General features: G+C 46.4%; 1 protein-coding gene across 6 annotated transcripts in view; it reads left to right on the forward strand.

Moving 5' to 3' along the window:
- ACSL6 (acyl-CoA synthetase long chain family member 6) overlaps positions 1–13380 on the forward strand; it is a 29546-nt gene that overhangs the window by 3584 nt on the left and 12582 nt on the right. For 3 of the 6 annotated variants that reach the window (XM_059825642.1, XM_059825644.1, XM_059825646.1), the window contains exons 3-10: positions 766–830; positions 1269–1370; positions 1515–1614; positions 2155–2333; positions 2866–2898; positions 3894–3945; positions 9116–9189; positions 12064–12141. In XM_059825642.1, coding sequence (XP_059681625.1) covers positions 766–830; positions 1269–1370; positions 1515–1614; positions 2155–2333; positions 2866–2898; positions 3894–3945; positions 9116–9189; positions 12064–12141 — 683 coding nt within the window. Of the gene's footprint in view, positions 1–765; positions 831–1268; positions 1371–1514; positions 1615–2154; positions 2334–2865; positions 2899–3893; positions 3946–9115; positions 9190–9516; positions 9518–12063; positions 12142–12198; positions 12277–13380 lie in introns of all 6 variants that reach the window. The other 3 variants (XM_059825643.1, XM_059825645.1, XM_059825641.1) reach the window with 2 other exon arrangements.

A 13380-nucleotide genomic window follows, 5' to 3' on the forward strand; every position in this document is an offset into this window, starting at 1 on the left:
ATGGATGGTCCCATCAAAGAGCTCTCACACAGCTGTGAGACATCGTTTCCCACTCCAAAAAGCCACGATTACTCTTCCCTGCTATATCTGTGCCCACTGCTTACGATGTCCCACCTCGTTGAATACACCAATTTCATTGTCAGATTATTATTTTCAGCACCACCAGGAGCCTCAGTGGAATTGCAAACATTCCACCCCCCAGAACAGGGGTAAATAAATAACTCAGTAGGTGTATGGAGGGATGGATCTTGTGCAGGTCAGTACAGTTACCAAATTAATTAAGCTTCTCAAATATTCCTCCTGTCATGTAGTGCTGCATATTGTCTTGCCCTCCTCCAGAGTAGGCTGTGCTAAAAATAGCAGTTTTCACTTTGAAGTGTTTAAATCAAAAGGCAGCGAAGGCAGTGGGAGCCGGTGCTTGGGATGAAAGCCCTTATCAGACACTAACGCTCACGCTGCCTTCGGAGAAGTGTCTTTTAATGAGGCTGTTTGGGGGCAAACTGCTGCTGTCCCCTCCGCAGCTGAGGGAGGAGGATTGAAGCGACTGTTTGGCAGATCCCAGCAGCCGGTCTCCCATTAGCTGCACTCGTGTGTTTAATTTGCTCGGGCTTGCTGTGAGCTCTGCCCCAGGAGCGAGAGCCGACCCCAGTAACAACGTCTTTGCTCTTTGAGGGCTCTGCTGCATCCCCACGGTGCGGTACTGGGCAGCACGTTAACTCCTGGCACTGCCCCCGTAACTCCGTCATCTCTGCTTGTGTCTTCCAGAAAATGGCCCCTGCCTGGGGTTCAGGAAGCCCAAGCAGCCCTACCAGTGGCTGTCCTACAAGGAGGTGAGCTGGAAACGACACCCCCCGCAGAGTCCTCTCCCCCAGGGCTCTCACCCTGCCCGGCAGAAGAAGGGGTGTTAAGGCGCCCATCGGTAACACGCAGGCGCTAGACCGGGAGGTTGCTAACACGCTGTGCGAGGGCTCTCGGTTTCCCCAGCCAGGCGCATCCCGGCGTTATATAAGTGTGTCAGCTTTCGGGGACCAGCTCAATGCTGTGAGCCTGCTCTTGAGAGCGGCACTGACACGCTTAAAGCCGTGGGGCATTGCCAACCAGAGGTCAACTGCTAGTCAACAACCAATGGCTCACGATAACAAAAAATTGGGCTTTTAGATAGCAAATACAATAATTTGAGAGCCTCCCTGTATAAGCTAAGTCTTTGCTTAGTTTGGTATTGCTTGTATTCCTCTTTTTTATGTGGTTTTTTTCTCTCCAAATTCCAGGTGGCTGAAAGAGCAGAAGCTCTGGGTTCAGGGCTTCTTCAGCAGGGCTGCAAGCCATCCACAAAGCAGTTCATTGGGGTCTTTGCTCAAAACCGTCCAGAGGTGAGATTTTAAGTTCAACTCGGTGCTGTATTAATAATCTTCCTGACTTGTGAGCTTGCTTTATACTTGAAGCTTGATCTCAAGTGTGTTAAATCTACTCCCATGGTGCCCTTCTCACCTTCACGCTTTGATGTCCTCCTGCAGTGGATCATTTCCGAGCTGGCTTGCTACACCTACTCCATGGTGGTGGTTCCCCTCTACGACACCTTAGGTCCTGGAGCCATTCGTTACATAGTCAACACAGGTAAAAACAAAATGGATGTAATCTTCTCAGAAACCAGTTTTGTTGCTCGGAATGGTTCATTTTCTTCTGCTTTCCAAAAGACGGGTGATTTTACTCATTGAGTTTCTCAAAGCCACTTAGAGAAGTTTCTGGGGAGCGATGTGTCCCCATGCTGGGTCAGGGCTACCTCATTTCCCACGTACCCGGTCGTACACAGCCGTGGATGGGGCTGCTCTGACAGCGGGAATTACTCCATGGCCACCCACTCCTGTGCTGCTTCATATTTTGCCTCCCAGATTTTTTAGCCCACATGGTGAGCTATTTTAGTATTTTGAACTGAATCCCAGAATAATTCTAGATGTCAGCTACAGCTTCGGCATTAATTTAAGTCAGCTAAAATCGCAGTAATTTTATAAGAGAAATGTGTGTTATATCCTAGGGTTTCTGATGTTAGCCTGAAGTGAATATCAGAACCAATACAAAGTTAGCTATGAGCCAGCAGCCAGTCTTGCATTAAAAAAGATTTGCTGTAAGCAACTCGTTTGGCTGCTTTTCTTCCAGCTGACATTTCCACAGTCATTTGTGACAAACCTGAAAAAGCCAGAATACTCCTCGACCACGTGGAGAGGAGGGAAACACCAGGTCTGAGCTCTATCATCCTGATGGACCCGTTTGAGAAGGAGCTGACGGAGAGAGGGAGTCGCTGTGGGGTTCGCATCCAGACCATGCAGGAGGTGGAGGTATGTTTGCTCTCCCTCTCTTTTTAATATATTTCGTAGTTTCTGTAAAAAGATAGTAAAATATACAGGGACTTGTGAACTGCATGGCCGGTTCAGTGTCTGCAGAGCACAGAAGAGCAGCTTGCGGCTGTTAATACTGATGCGCAGCGCAGTTGCCTCTTAGTGTTATTCCTTGCTGATAGGAGAGCCAACAATTCAATCCCTCCAGCTCAAATAAGGTATCAGCTGCTACTTAAGCCTGGAAAGGGGGGGTGCTGTTCGAGACGCTGTCCTCCTACATGGAAGCCTACAGCCTTACACTTTTATGAAAGAGCCTGAATCCTGCTCAACCAACCCAAGCACTACTTGAAATCCAAGGATGGCGTTGCAGTTGGTGCAAGAAACTTCAGATAGAAAAGATGACCTAAGCGTTAGCCACAAATTTTTCTGCTCTAGCTCACACTCCTCCTTAGCGGTTTGCAGTTCATTAGCAAGTGGGTTCCACCACAGGAATTAAAGTGGAAATCGTTTTTGTTACTTTAATCTTTTTCAGGACTGTGGCCGTGAGAGTCGACACGTGCCTGTGGTGAGTGTTGGCATGCTGCTTTTCCCACTTAGAATTGCAGCTGGCTATGTTACATTTATTTCACTGCCAAGGGAGGGAAGGGTTTGCTCTGGGCAGAAGGAAGCCTGTGTGTGTTCAGGGGCAGTGTCCCGTGGCCCTCTCCATGTGGGAGGCAGTGGAGGAGCCCTGGGACTGTCCGTACCACCCACTGGAGATGTGTAGTATTTGCTTCATACCCTCCGCCCGGGACGCTTAACTGGGATAGTTCATCCTTGTTGAACGTGTTGACGGGACAGTAGTTAAATGCCATTATTAAGCCACACAAATTCCACTACCTTACCCAGGTGGCACAGGGGGAATGTGTTTGCACCCTTGGCTTTCCAGTGGGGTTTCTATAGCTCAGAAACACTACTTGGCAGTATTTCTCTGGGATATTTTTGGAAAATCGCACTGGTATTTTTCACTGGCTGCTCACGCTTGTGCAAATTTTTCAAAAGCAGGCTCTGATTTTCAAGCCACTTACATTTATTCATTCGTGACCCAAAATAGCCCACACATGCAGTGGTGCTTAGAATACAGAGATACTACTGGAAATGGGAGCAATCAGCAGCTTCGGAAGGGTGTCCCCTGTTGTGGATAACCACACATTTCCAGAATTTATCTAGAAATCAGTAAATTGTCTCAAGTTTTCCCACACACCTACAGGTATAGATATTATCTTTGAAAGTACTAACTGCAAGACAAATATTCCATCAAAGTCTTCTTACACTAAAGCATGCCCTTAATGCAGCTGGAGCAAAGTGTAAGGGAAGAAGAGAGTCTGCATCAACTGAAGAAACCTGATAAAAAGATTTTTATGACGGTCTTTTATATTTGTCAAGGGGAAGTAAAGCTTTTTATGGCAGAGCTGAAATAGAATTTGTTTGATCTTTAAGTTTCTACAATGACAACAGTCTACCATTGACCCTTCTGCATTTGATTGATGTGATTTTCTTATTCTCCTTGTGTATTTCTAGCCTCCTCGACCAGAAGATCTATCAATTGTCTGTTTTACTAGTGGCACTACAGGTAAAAGAAGCAGCATTTTAATCTCGAAATGTTAGAATAGATTATCAAATCAATTATTAATACCACCTCAATATGTGCAAACTTGCTGTTATAAGGGTATGGCAATGATATTTCTATGCATTTTTAATATTTGAGAATATATATGTATACACATTTCTGTAGATTGCAAATGAAAAATGATGATATATTTATTTTTCACTTGAATTCCCTGACATACACTTTGGCAGTATGATTTTCCGTTGTCTGGAAGTCTGCCCGTGTTCCTGCTTCCTATTTTGCAGTGTAGTTGTGAAGCGCTTGACTGATTGCTATTTATCTTCTGCACACGTTTAAAAAAAAAGAGATGCGGGCCCACAGCTTTCCATTCTCCGTATCCTAAGCACACCACTGTCCCCAGCCCCACCACCGTCCTCAGCACCTCTGTCTCCTCTGCGGTGTGCCCCAGCTTGCTCGCGTGTGCCCCATCTCCTCGGGTTGGCCCTGGGGCACCACGTGCTGGGGCAGGCTGGGGGACGAGCCTGGGCAGCCCACGCTGCTGGAACTCTCACGCCACTGGCCTCTTTTTCTTGGAGAGGATAAGCAGCATCACTTTCCTGCCTGTTCTTAGCAGATGCAGCGCTTTCTCCTCTCTCCACACCCTGGTTTTCATATAGCTTGCGGGAATTTCCTACTCTTGAGAACTCGACCTCTGTAACATCTACCAAAAAGCTCTACAGGTAGACAGCGCAGATGCACAAGGCGTGATTGCTTGGGAAACTGCTTTTATACTTACCTGCAGGGAAGGACCATGCTCCAGGGACCGCTGGAGCAGCTTTTCCAGGTTGACCTGTGCTCTCAGGACACTGGAGCAGCTCTTCCAGGTTGACCCGTGCTCTCAGGATCGCCTAATGCTTGGGCCTACCCCAAAGCATCCTCGATTTGGCCTCCACTCATTTAGACAAGGAGGAGATGCCACTTGACGCCAAGCTGCCCTCCAAGAAGGGAGTTCTTGTGCTGCTCAGCCTGCAGAGTGCAAAGCCTGCAGATTAGGCTGAGCAAGAGGGGACATCTTCATCTTCCACCTCCTGGAGAAGACCTGTGCTGCAGATCAGGTAGGCAACTGCTTTATCAACTCCAAGTACAAACTCAAAATGTATTAAAAGGTTTTGGTTTTTTGACTTTCATGCATCATCCTTAGTTTTGAGATCTGGGCGCTTCAGAGTACCGAAGGCAGCGCACTGTGTGAAAGGAGCCCGCGACTCTGCTCTCAGCAGTGGGAATTCCTAAAAGGAAAAGGTTGAACCCAGCGCAGGATACGGACATCACAGCCATGTACACTGTGCGCACCGTCTGTGCCAGTGCAGAGGGGCCAGGCACAAATGGGAATTGTAGGAAACCAAAGGAGCCATGCCTCCAGATACAGCGGGGCACAATTTGTTTCTGTGGATTTTCAAAAGCAGAGCAATTATTTTTTCAAGTCAGGTTTTTGTTGATATTTTTATTTCTAAATAAGAAATTCTGACTAGAGAAGGGTTTCTTGATTTTCTTTTTATTTGCAAATGCAATCATGGGCCAGTTTCTGACTTTGTGCTTTTCTTAGGAACATGACTAAAGTTACAGAAATAGGGCCACCAGGGAGCTCATTTGCTTTCTCCCATCCAAACCAGAGATTTCAAATTCTGCAAATCATCTGCAAACTAAACTCTCACAGAGCACTGCTTTGTGAACCACCAGCCCATCCATCCTCTGCTGCTGCAGGACTTTGCACGTCACCGTCTGGCTTTTCCAGGGGTCGCATCAACACTCCAGTCTGTTTTCCAGGTTGTGTTTTGATGTAAAAGGCTTGGCTTTTTGTATAGCCCATGTCGGGATATTTTTAATGACCAGATTTAGAATCTTCTTCCAGCAGATATGTTCTCAAGGGCTTTTTCAGTTCTGAAGGGCTCTAAAGTATGGTGTGAAACCATTCTTTGCTATAGGGTTTGTAACTGGGAAATTGTAGAATTGGAAAAAATTTTAGCTGTTCATAAGAAAAACCCCAGAAGCAGACTTTAATGTGTGCTTTTCTTTGATAGGATCAGATGTCCAAATGCCTTCACGGGCTGAAGGGACAGACTGAGGTTGCTGAGCTCAGATGACCAGACCAACTTCCATTGTTTCATGAAGAAATTATCAGTACTCATAAATGGGCCAAAGGCACGCAGATGTCCCCAAACCATCAGGATACAATTTTTCATGTTGGCTACTCCAGCGAAGCAAGCTGTCATTTCCTCAAGGATCCACCTGTAACCAATTGGATAAAAATTGCTTCCCAGCGGTTTCTCACAGCCTGCCAGTGCACATCCCAACTCCCGGCGGCTCCCGGGCGGAGGAAAGCACTTGCATCCCAAAATGCCAATGGATCACACCACCGAGTTAGTGCTGGAGCTGCTACCTGAAATACCCATTTAGTGACATGGAAAAGGTTCTTCTGTTGCTTATGAGAACTGTCAAACCAGCCTGGCACCGAGATAAGGAGAAACTGCCACACCCGGGCTGTTGCCCGGTTTTCGTAACAGGACACTCACAAGGTGTGTCTTTCCAAGGAAATTCAAACTTGAGAGCAGTGTTACAGATCTGGCATTGAGTTTTTTAAAAGGAAAAGCGGTATCGCTGCCAACCTTTTTCTCTCGAAGTGGTAGTTCTAGGAGAGGGCTCATAGCAAGGGGTACCTGTTCTGCTGGGTTAACTCTTAAAAGAGAAGAACAACAGAAGGTCAAAATTTACAGCAATCCCCCAGCCCAAAAAGCTGCAGCTCCCCCGTGGCAGCATGCTTTGTTCTGGATTTCTTCTGAGGAAGGCTACCCTGGCTCTAACGCTGCTGCTCTGCTTTGACACCGTTAACGCCACAGCCTGTCCTGGATGCTGAACCTGCTGCGGGCAGGACATGGGGGAAGCAGCCAGACGTTCACACTGCTTCCAGGCATCCAGGCATGTTCACACTGCTTCCAGGCATGTCACTGCGATTTGAGCAGAGGTACTGAATTTGCATTGAAAAAAAAGTCAGAGGTGGAGTAAGTAAATGCGTCTGAGGTCTCAAAGCGCCTGAGGAATCTTCCAAAAAGAGTCTGAAGAGCTCTGTCAAGATGCAGGAGCCAGATCTGCCGCTGGTATAGCCGGAAGGCACAGTTTTGAATTTCCAAACCAGTACCGAGCACGTCTTCTCCACCATTGTGCAACCTGCTGGCTGCCAACATGGAGAAACTTGTGCAACGCTGCTGGAGTACGGCTACTTGTAGAATTGCAGGGGCTGAGCATGTGTATTTGGCTAGACACAACTAAAATAACACGAGCAATTTCAGGGTCATTGGCACGTATTTACAACTGACATTGGTTCGTGGAGTTTTCTGGAGGTCTGGATCCAGGTGTGCACCCAGCTGTGAAAATAAGCGCCTCGAAATGAAACCTGCCTGGCTGAGCTGGTGCCTGCAAGCATGTCTGTACAACACGTTAGGGCAGGAGCAGTTGTGGTTGGCAAAGACATCAGTCAGCCCTAGCTTCACCTCTGAGCTTCAGAGGAGGACGAATGTAAGTGAGACCAAAATAGCTTCCTGTGCACTGGGTTCATCTGCAAGTATTTGGGACTCAATTACTCAAAGGCACTTGGAACACCAAATACGGATTTTCAGTAAAATACTTTGTGTTCAAAATGTCCTGCTGCAGTGCAATAAATGCGTGCAATAATTACTGCTTTTGTTTGGGCCTTTATTTATTTGAGAGGCCGGGTAGAAGCGATGTCAGCGAAGCCGGCAGGGCACAGGGCTCGGCACCGCGGCTCCTGAGCCGGGCCGTGCCACGTGGGTGCATGCCCGCACCGAAGGGCTGCCAGCGACGCAGCCTGCAAACTGCTCTGAAACTGAGAGGATTAAGCATATTTTCCTGTGCTGAAACTGATTGACAAAACACCATTGCCCCTTCCTAAACTGAGGAAGCTGGAATGAAATTCTGGCTGATTTACAATTTTGCGAGGCTGTTGCGCCCGTCATTTCCTGTAACAGGGTTGCAAAGCTCCTGGGGGCATCCCTGTGCCCGCCGTGCCGGGGCCACGCGGGGTACCTGCAGGCAAAGCTCCTCCGATCTGCTTCCGCATGGCGTAGCAGGAACTGCGCTGCAGTGCTGTGATCGAATTAAAACAATCTGCTTAAAAACACGCTGGAGAGAGGCTGGCTCCATAATCTTTATTTGAGCTGAGCTACACCTCCTTCTCAGAAATAAACCCTTTGAGGGTGATGAAAAGGGACAGTGCTGTGGCAGGAGGACATGCAGAGCCCTGCACGCCAGCGCTGCAGGCAGAGCCTTTCGGGTGGGGCGCTCGGCTCTGGTTTGCGCGCTCAGAGGTTTCAGCCTGTGCGTTTGCTGTTTAACAAACCCTGCGTTTTGGCGTACGAACAGATACGAAATGCAAAAGATGTATTACGGTGCGAAGGGGGATTCTCGGCTCAGAAGAGAAAAGAGGGTGAAAAAGCAAATACCGACGGTGCGGAGCGGCCCACGCGGGCGGCCGGTGAAACGCTGCAGGCACAGTGCCCAGTGCTGGGGTGATACGTTGAGGTTTTGCCAGCTCCCTGTCCTGTCTCCAGGACACCTCTGCTCTGCGGCTGACAATATTAATGACTTCCCTTAATTGCAGTCTCATTGGGTCTTCTTGTAGCCTAATTTTTACCATGTATTACCTGTTTTCTGCACTGTTCAGGTTAGCCAGTGTACTGGCTAAGTAAGAGCTTAACAGCCTTTAAAATGAGGTTTGTTGGTATTCAGGATCATTCTTAGTCAAAATCCGTATGAAATAAATGGTACCTGGAAAGGCTGGGAACAGCCAGACAGGTCTGATGGCCGTGCTCATCAAGCGGCTCCATCCAAGCTCTCTCATAATTTGCAGTTGAGCTATTTCTGGTGGAAACCATTGTTCAGAGTCTCCAATAGAACTATTCATGTTATACCGTGTTTACAGTACCATTTTATTACATTTTGAGGATTGCAATATGTGTTTATTGTGCATGTTACCGCAGACGAATGACTGCGAAAATTACGTAAGTTCTAAAATTCAAAAAGTGAACTTAAGATTTTAACCATTTCCTGCTTTGGTGTTTGTTAAGCTTTTGGAAATTACCTACAGGCTCATCTTTTAAAATCACTCTTTGTTTCCTTTCAGGAAACCCCAAAGGTGCTATGCTGACTCATGGGAACGTGGTTGCTGATTTTTCAGGCTTTTTGAAAGTGACGGAGGTGAATACCCTGATTTAGAAAATGTTGCTGTGTGCGGAGTGTGTGGGTTAAGCTGTGTCCCTGCACGGGCTGGAAATGTGCTCCTGCAGATAAGAGGTGAAATTTCTCTTACTCAGAGGGCCAAATCCATGGAAGTGGGAGCTGGTCTGAGCCTACAGCACTGGCGGGCATTAAATCCCCTTTCCAGCCCCGGCTCCCTGGCTCTGTAAGGCTCAAAGTGCTTCTGAGGAGCACCGTTGGCTCCTGTAAATCAATGAACATCTTTCCAAGAATGGGAAAGCAAGCAAGCCCTGTACAGTTGCAACTGGTGCTTCAAAAGGATTACAGGGTTCACTTCTAAGGGTGCCCACACAATGTCATCCTCGTTTATTTGAAAGCTTTCTGCATATAAAGTGTGTATATATGAGAACATAGACATTTTTACAAGAATGGTTAATTTCATTCATTTTAAAGTGTACCTCAGTTTCCGTTATACATATTTTTAAAAAAGCATAGCACTGGCCAAGTACCCGTAGAATATGTTTCATGCAAGGCGTAAACTTGTTCTTAGAAACAATATAAGAAGCAGAATTGCTTTAGCACAACATATTAAGGATTTTATACAGCTTGTACCTAACAAATGTAAAGAATCTATTTTTTTGTAGTAAACGGGCAATTCTATAAAGTAGCGATGTACACATGGGATGCACAATTTGTTACCTTATACCCCTCGCTGGTCTTATCATTGGTGCTGAAAATACTGCAGTCTTATTGTCTTAATCCTTGAACTTTCTGAGATTTCCAGACCACTGTTGTAAAGAAACTTGGACACGTGGTATGAGAAATGCACTCAACTCACGTGTTCAAGTATTTGAAGGGTTGTGACTCCAGTAATTTGCAGCACGAAATGCCAATATAGCAGCTCACTGCAGCCAGCCCTCGGGCTTCGCAGCGCGGAGCTTGTGTTGGCTTCAGAGGCAGCGAGACGCACAAATGAAAACTGATGCGTAGATAGGTCTGAGTTTCAAAGGGCAGGAACATTTATTTTGGAAGAGAGCTGATTTAGAGGGAGCTGAGGAAACTTGGCATCTTCCAGGACCGGCCCACAGAGATGGATTTAGTGTTCACTGGCGGCAATGGGACTCTGATTAATCTGGAAGGTATCAGATTGAGACGTAAGTCTGCTGTAAGCGGTCGTAAATTTGACAGCTTCAGTCACCAGAGTATCGTTGGCGAGAGTGTAAATGCCCGTCGCTGATCCACACGACTAGGGCAATGTCTAACCACAGCAATGACATCGAGCGAAGTGCAAAATACTTGAAAGTAGTATCGATGAGTAAAATAGAAATACCTAAAGCTGAGAAATACTGCAGATTTGCTGTTTACATACGCTCGTGCCAGTTTTGCTTAGTTCAGTGATTTTTATAAACGAAACATTTTTTGAAGTGAACCTAGAGCTTTATTATAAGGTTGTTCTCAAATGCCAAGAAGCTGTTTTCATTTTCACATTTAACTGGACAACTGTGCCAACTGTGAAATACTATTCAATGTCATCATTTTGGTCCGATTTAAAACGAAATCATTTACTGTCTGGGCACTTAAAGCAGTGTAAAAAAAAAAAGCAGCATAGCTAGTGATGCTACTGTTTTACATTACTGTGCTCGCAGAAAATGAGGCCAGTTTGAAATAATGCATAAATAGATCTGCAGGCCCTAATGGCTTCATTCAGACTGACACATAAAATAATACGAAACAGGATGCTGAAAACACCCGCATGGTCAATCATGTTTGACTTCACTAGGTAATGGTTGGGAGGGCATACCCAAATCTGACTTGCCCGGAGTTAACTCCAATAAAATATTCCCTGAGGAAGACGCTCCTGTGCCTCCATCCACCGCCGTGTCCCAGGTCACGGCCTATTGATTCTGTCACAGCAGTGGAGATGCAAAGTGGGTATAAACTGCGAACACTGTGAGCTAACAGATTTTACACCCATTTTCCATTAACCACTGTCCTTGGTTCAAGTTATTGGGTAATCAAGCTTTCAGTTTTTCTGATCCATAATATTATGGCAAGCCTTACCCTTGGAAATGCAGGCAGAAAGGGTACTTTTCTTTTGGGGCGTGGATCAGGTACAGCTCTCGGGGCCTTTGTTTATTCTGAGAGACAGAATTAAAACCTTGGCAAACTGAAGACTTTGGTCACTTTTATTTTTTGCATAATTTGTCCAGCCTTCTTTTTCCCCACTGCACCAGTCTGTGGGGCAGGGATAATGCCCATAAAATCACATTTTAATCACTTAAAATTATGAGAAACACTAACAGAAATCATTGAATTTTGGAGCTGAAAAAAAAAATCATTCATTTTTCCAGCATATTCTGATTCAAATCGATGGTTAACCTAAGGAAAAGAAAAAACCTATAGCTTTGACTCTCACTGGGAATCTCTGATGGGCTCTGCGCACTGTGGAAAAATGATGGCCCTGTAGAGCCCCGCTGACTTGCAGGAGGCTGCTGCAGGTCTGCAAACAGCCGAGAGTGCGAATCGTGGTCTCAGCACCTCGTGGTAGAAAGTGGAGAATAAGAATTGGGTTCTCTGTCAGGGTGAGCCTCCGTTTCCAGCGTGAGCTGTGTGGACACGATACGCCTTCTGCCGTGGAGAGACCTCTCCATTGCCCTCTGTGTACATCTCCGTGCTCTTTACTCCTCCTGCTAACTGAGCTTCATTGACGCTGTGGCTTAACGCTCCACTTCGTACGCTGCTCCCTTCCTCTCTCGACAATCTTTACCCTTTTGCTCCTCTGGTGCCATTTTTCTTTTTATTGTTTTATGACTTTCTTGTTGTCTTCCTGTCAGTGTTTCTTTCCTTTCTGTCTCCCATGCCCTTCACCTGCAGAAAGTGATCTTTCCGAGACAGGACGATGTGCTCATCTCCTTCCTGCCTCTGGCTCACATGTTTGAAAGAGTTATACAGGTAAGAAACCTGCCCGAACTGACGAGGCCTCGTGGGGCTCCTTGTGTTTTCTTCCAGAGTCAGTGGTCTCCTACTTGTGAGGATGTACACATTTCCTATTTGCCTTTAGCACACATGTTTGAGAGAATGGTACAGGTAAGGTCCTAGTGTCAGTGGAAATCATCTTTTTCCACGCCAAAAAAAATATAAAATGAATAAAATACTAAATAACCAGCGATATCTTGTAGCACTAAAAGAGCTCGTACTCCAGAAGTGCCACGTGCATAACACCAGGGCCCGGCCTCTGGTCTCGGTGACACGGCCGTGAGTCCAGAGCGATTCCAGGAGAGTTTCCCAAGCTCTCCAGCTTACCCCGGTGGCTCTGAGATTGGAAAACGGCCCTTCGTCAACCAGCAGAAACTGCTACCTGCGCGATTTTGGGGGCGGCTTTTCAAAGCACGCTAGGGTCAGGTATCGCGGGGGTAAAAATAATTTCGTGCTGTTTTCTACATCAGCTAAAATCCTTTTGTTGCATAAATAACCAGATCTGCAAAAAACTTGCAGACAGTGAAAAAGAGGAAACTGAGATCGTGGTGTGACACACGTGATCCTCCTGGCAGGGCAGCGTACGGTGGGCATTCACTGGAAGCCAGCGGCCCCTGGAGATAATGGCAAATCGAAGCGCTGACTCGTGCCAGCCCACAGAACTGACTTTTCACGTCTCTTTTCTGAAAAGACAGGTGATAATTCGTGCTGCAGTCGGTGTGTCAGGCAAGTCAGACGAGACGGTCACGTCAGTTCTCCTGGCCTGAGAAGCTGCGAACTAAAAACTGATCCGATATCTGAAGACTGGGTCTGGATTCAGTTGCAGCTCTGTACTTTCTCAGGGAGGACTGGTTCGGGCTGAAAGCATAGTTTTTGAGTCAGACAAGCATCTGAATATAAGCCTTCCACTTTGTAGTAACAACTGTGCCAGAAATAATATATTCTGCCCTGTTAAATAACTTGCAAATTGGAAGTGAAAGCCCGTGAAAGATTTGGAGAATTACAGCCCAGCCTATCTTTACTTGTAAGTCTAATTTTACAAGTTGGTCAGTATGGCAGCACTATTTAGGCAATCGCTTTGCCAGCAAACAAGAATATAATTATTAAAAAGTCATCTGATGGGGGGAAGAAAAAAAGAAAAACGTGAAATAATAACCTCATTTCACAGGATGTTGCCATATTGAAAGGGGCAGGCCTCCAAAGAATGTTCAGGTT

Source organism: Gavia stellata, chromosome 16 (genome assembly GCF_030936135.1).
Source record: "Gavia stellata isolate bGavSte3 chromosome 16, bGavSte3.hap2, whole genome shotgun sequence".
Taxonomy (NCBI): Eukaryota; Metazoa; Chordata; class Aves; order Gaviiformes; family Gaviidae; genus Gavia; species Gavia stellata.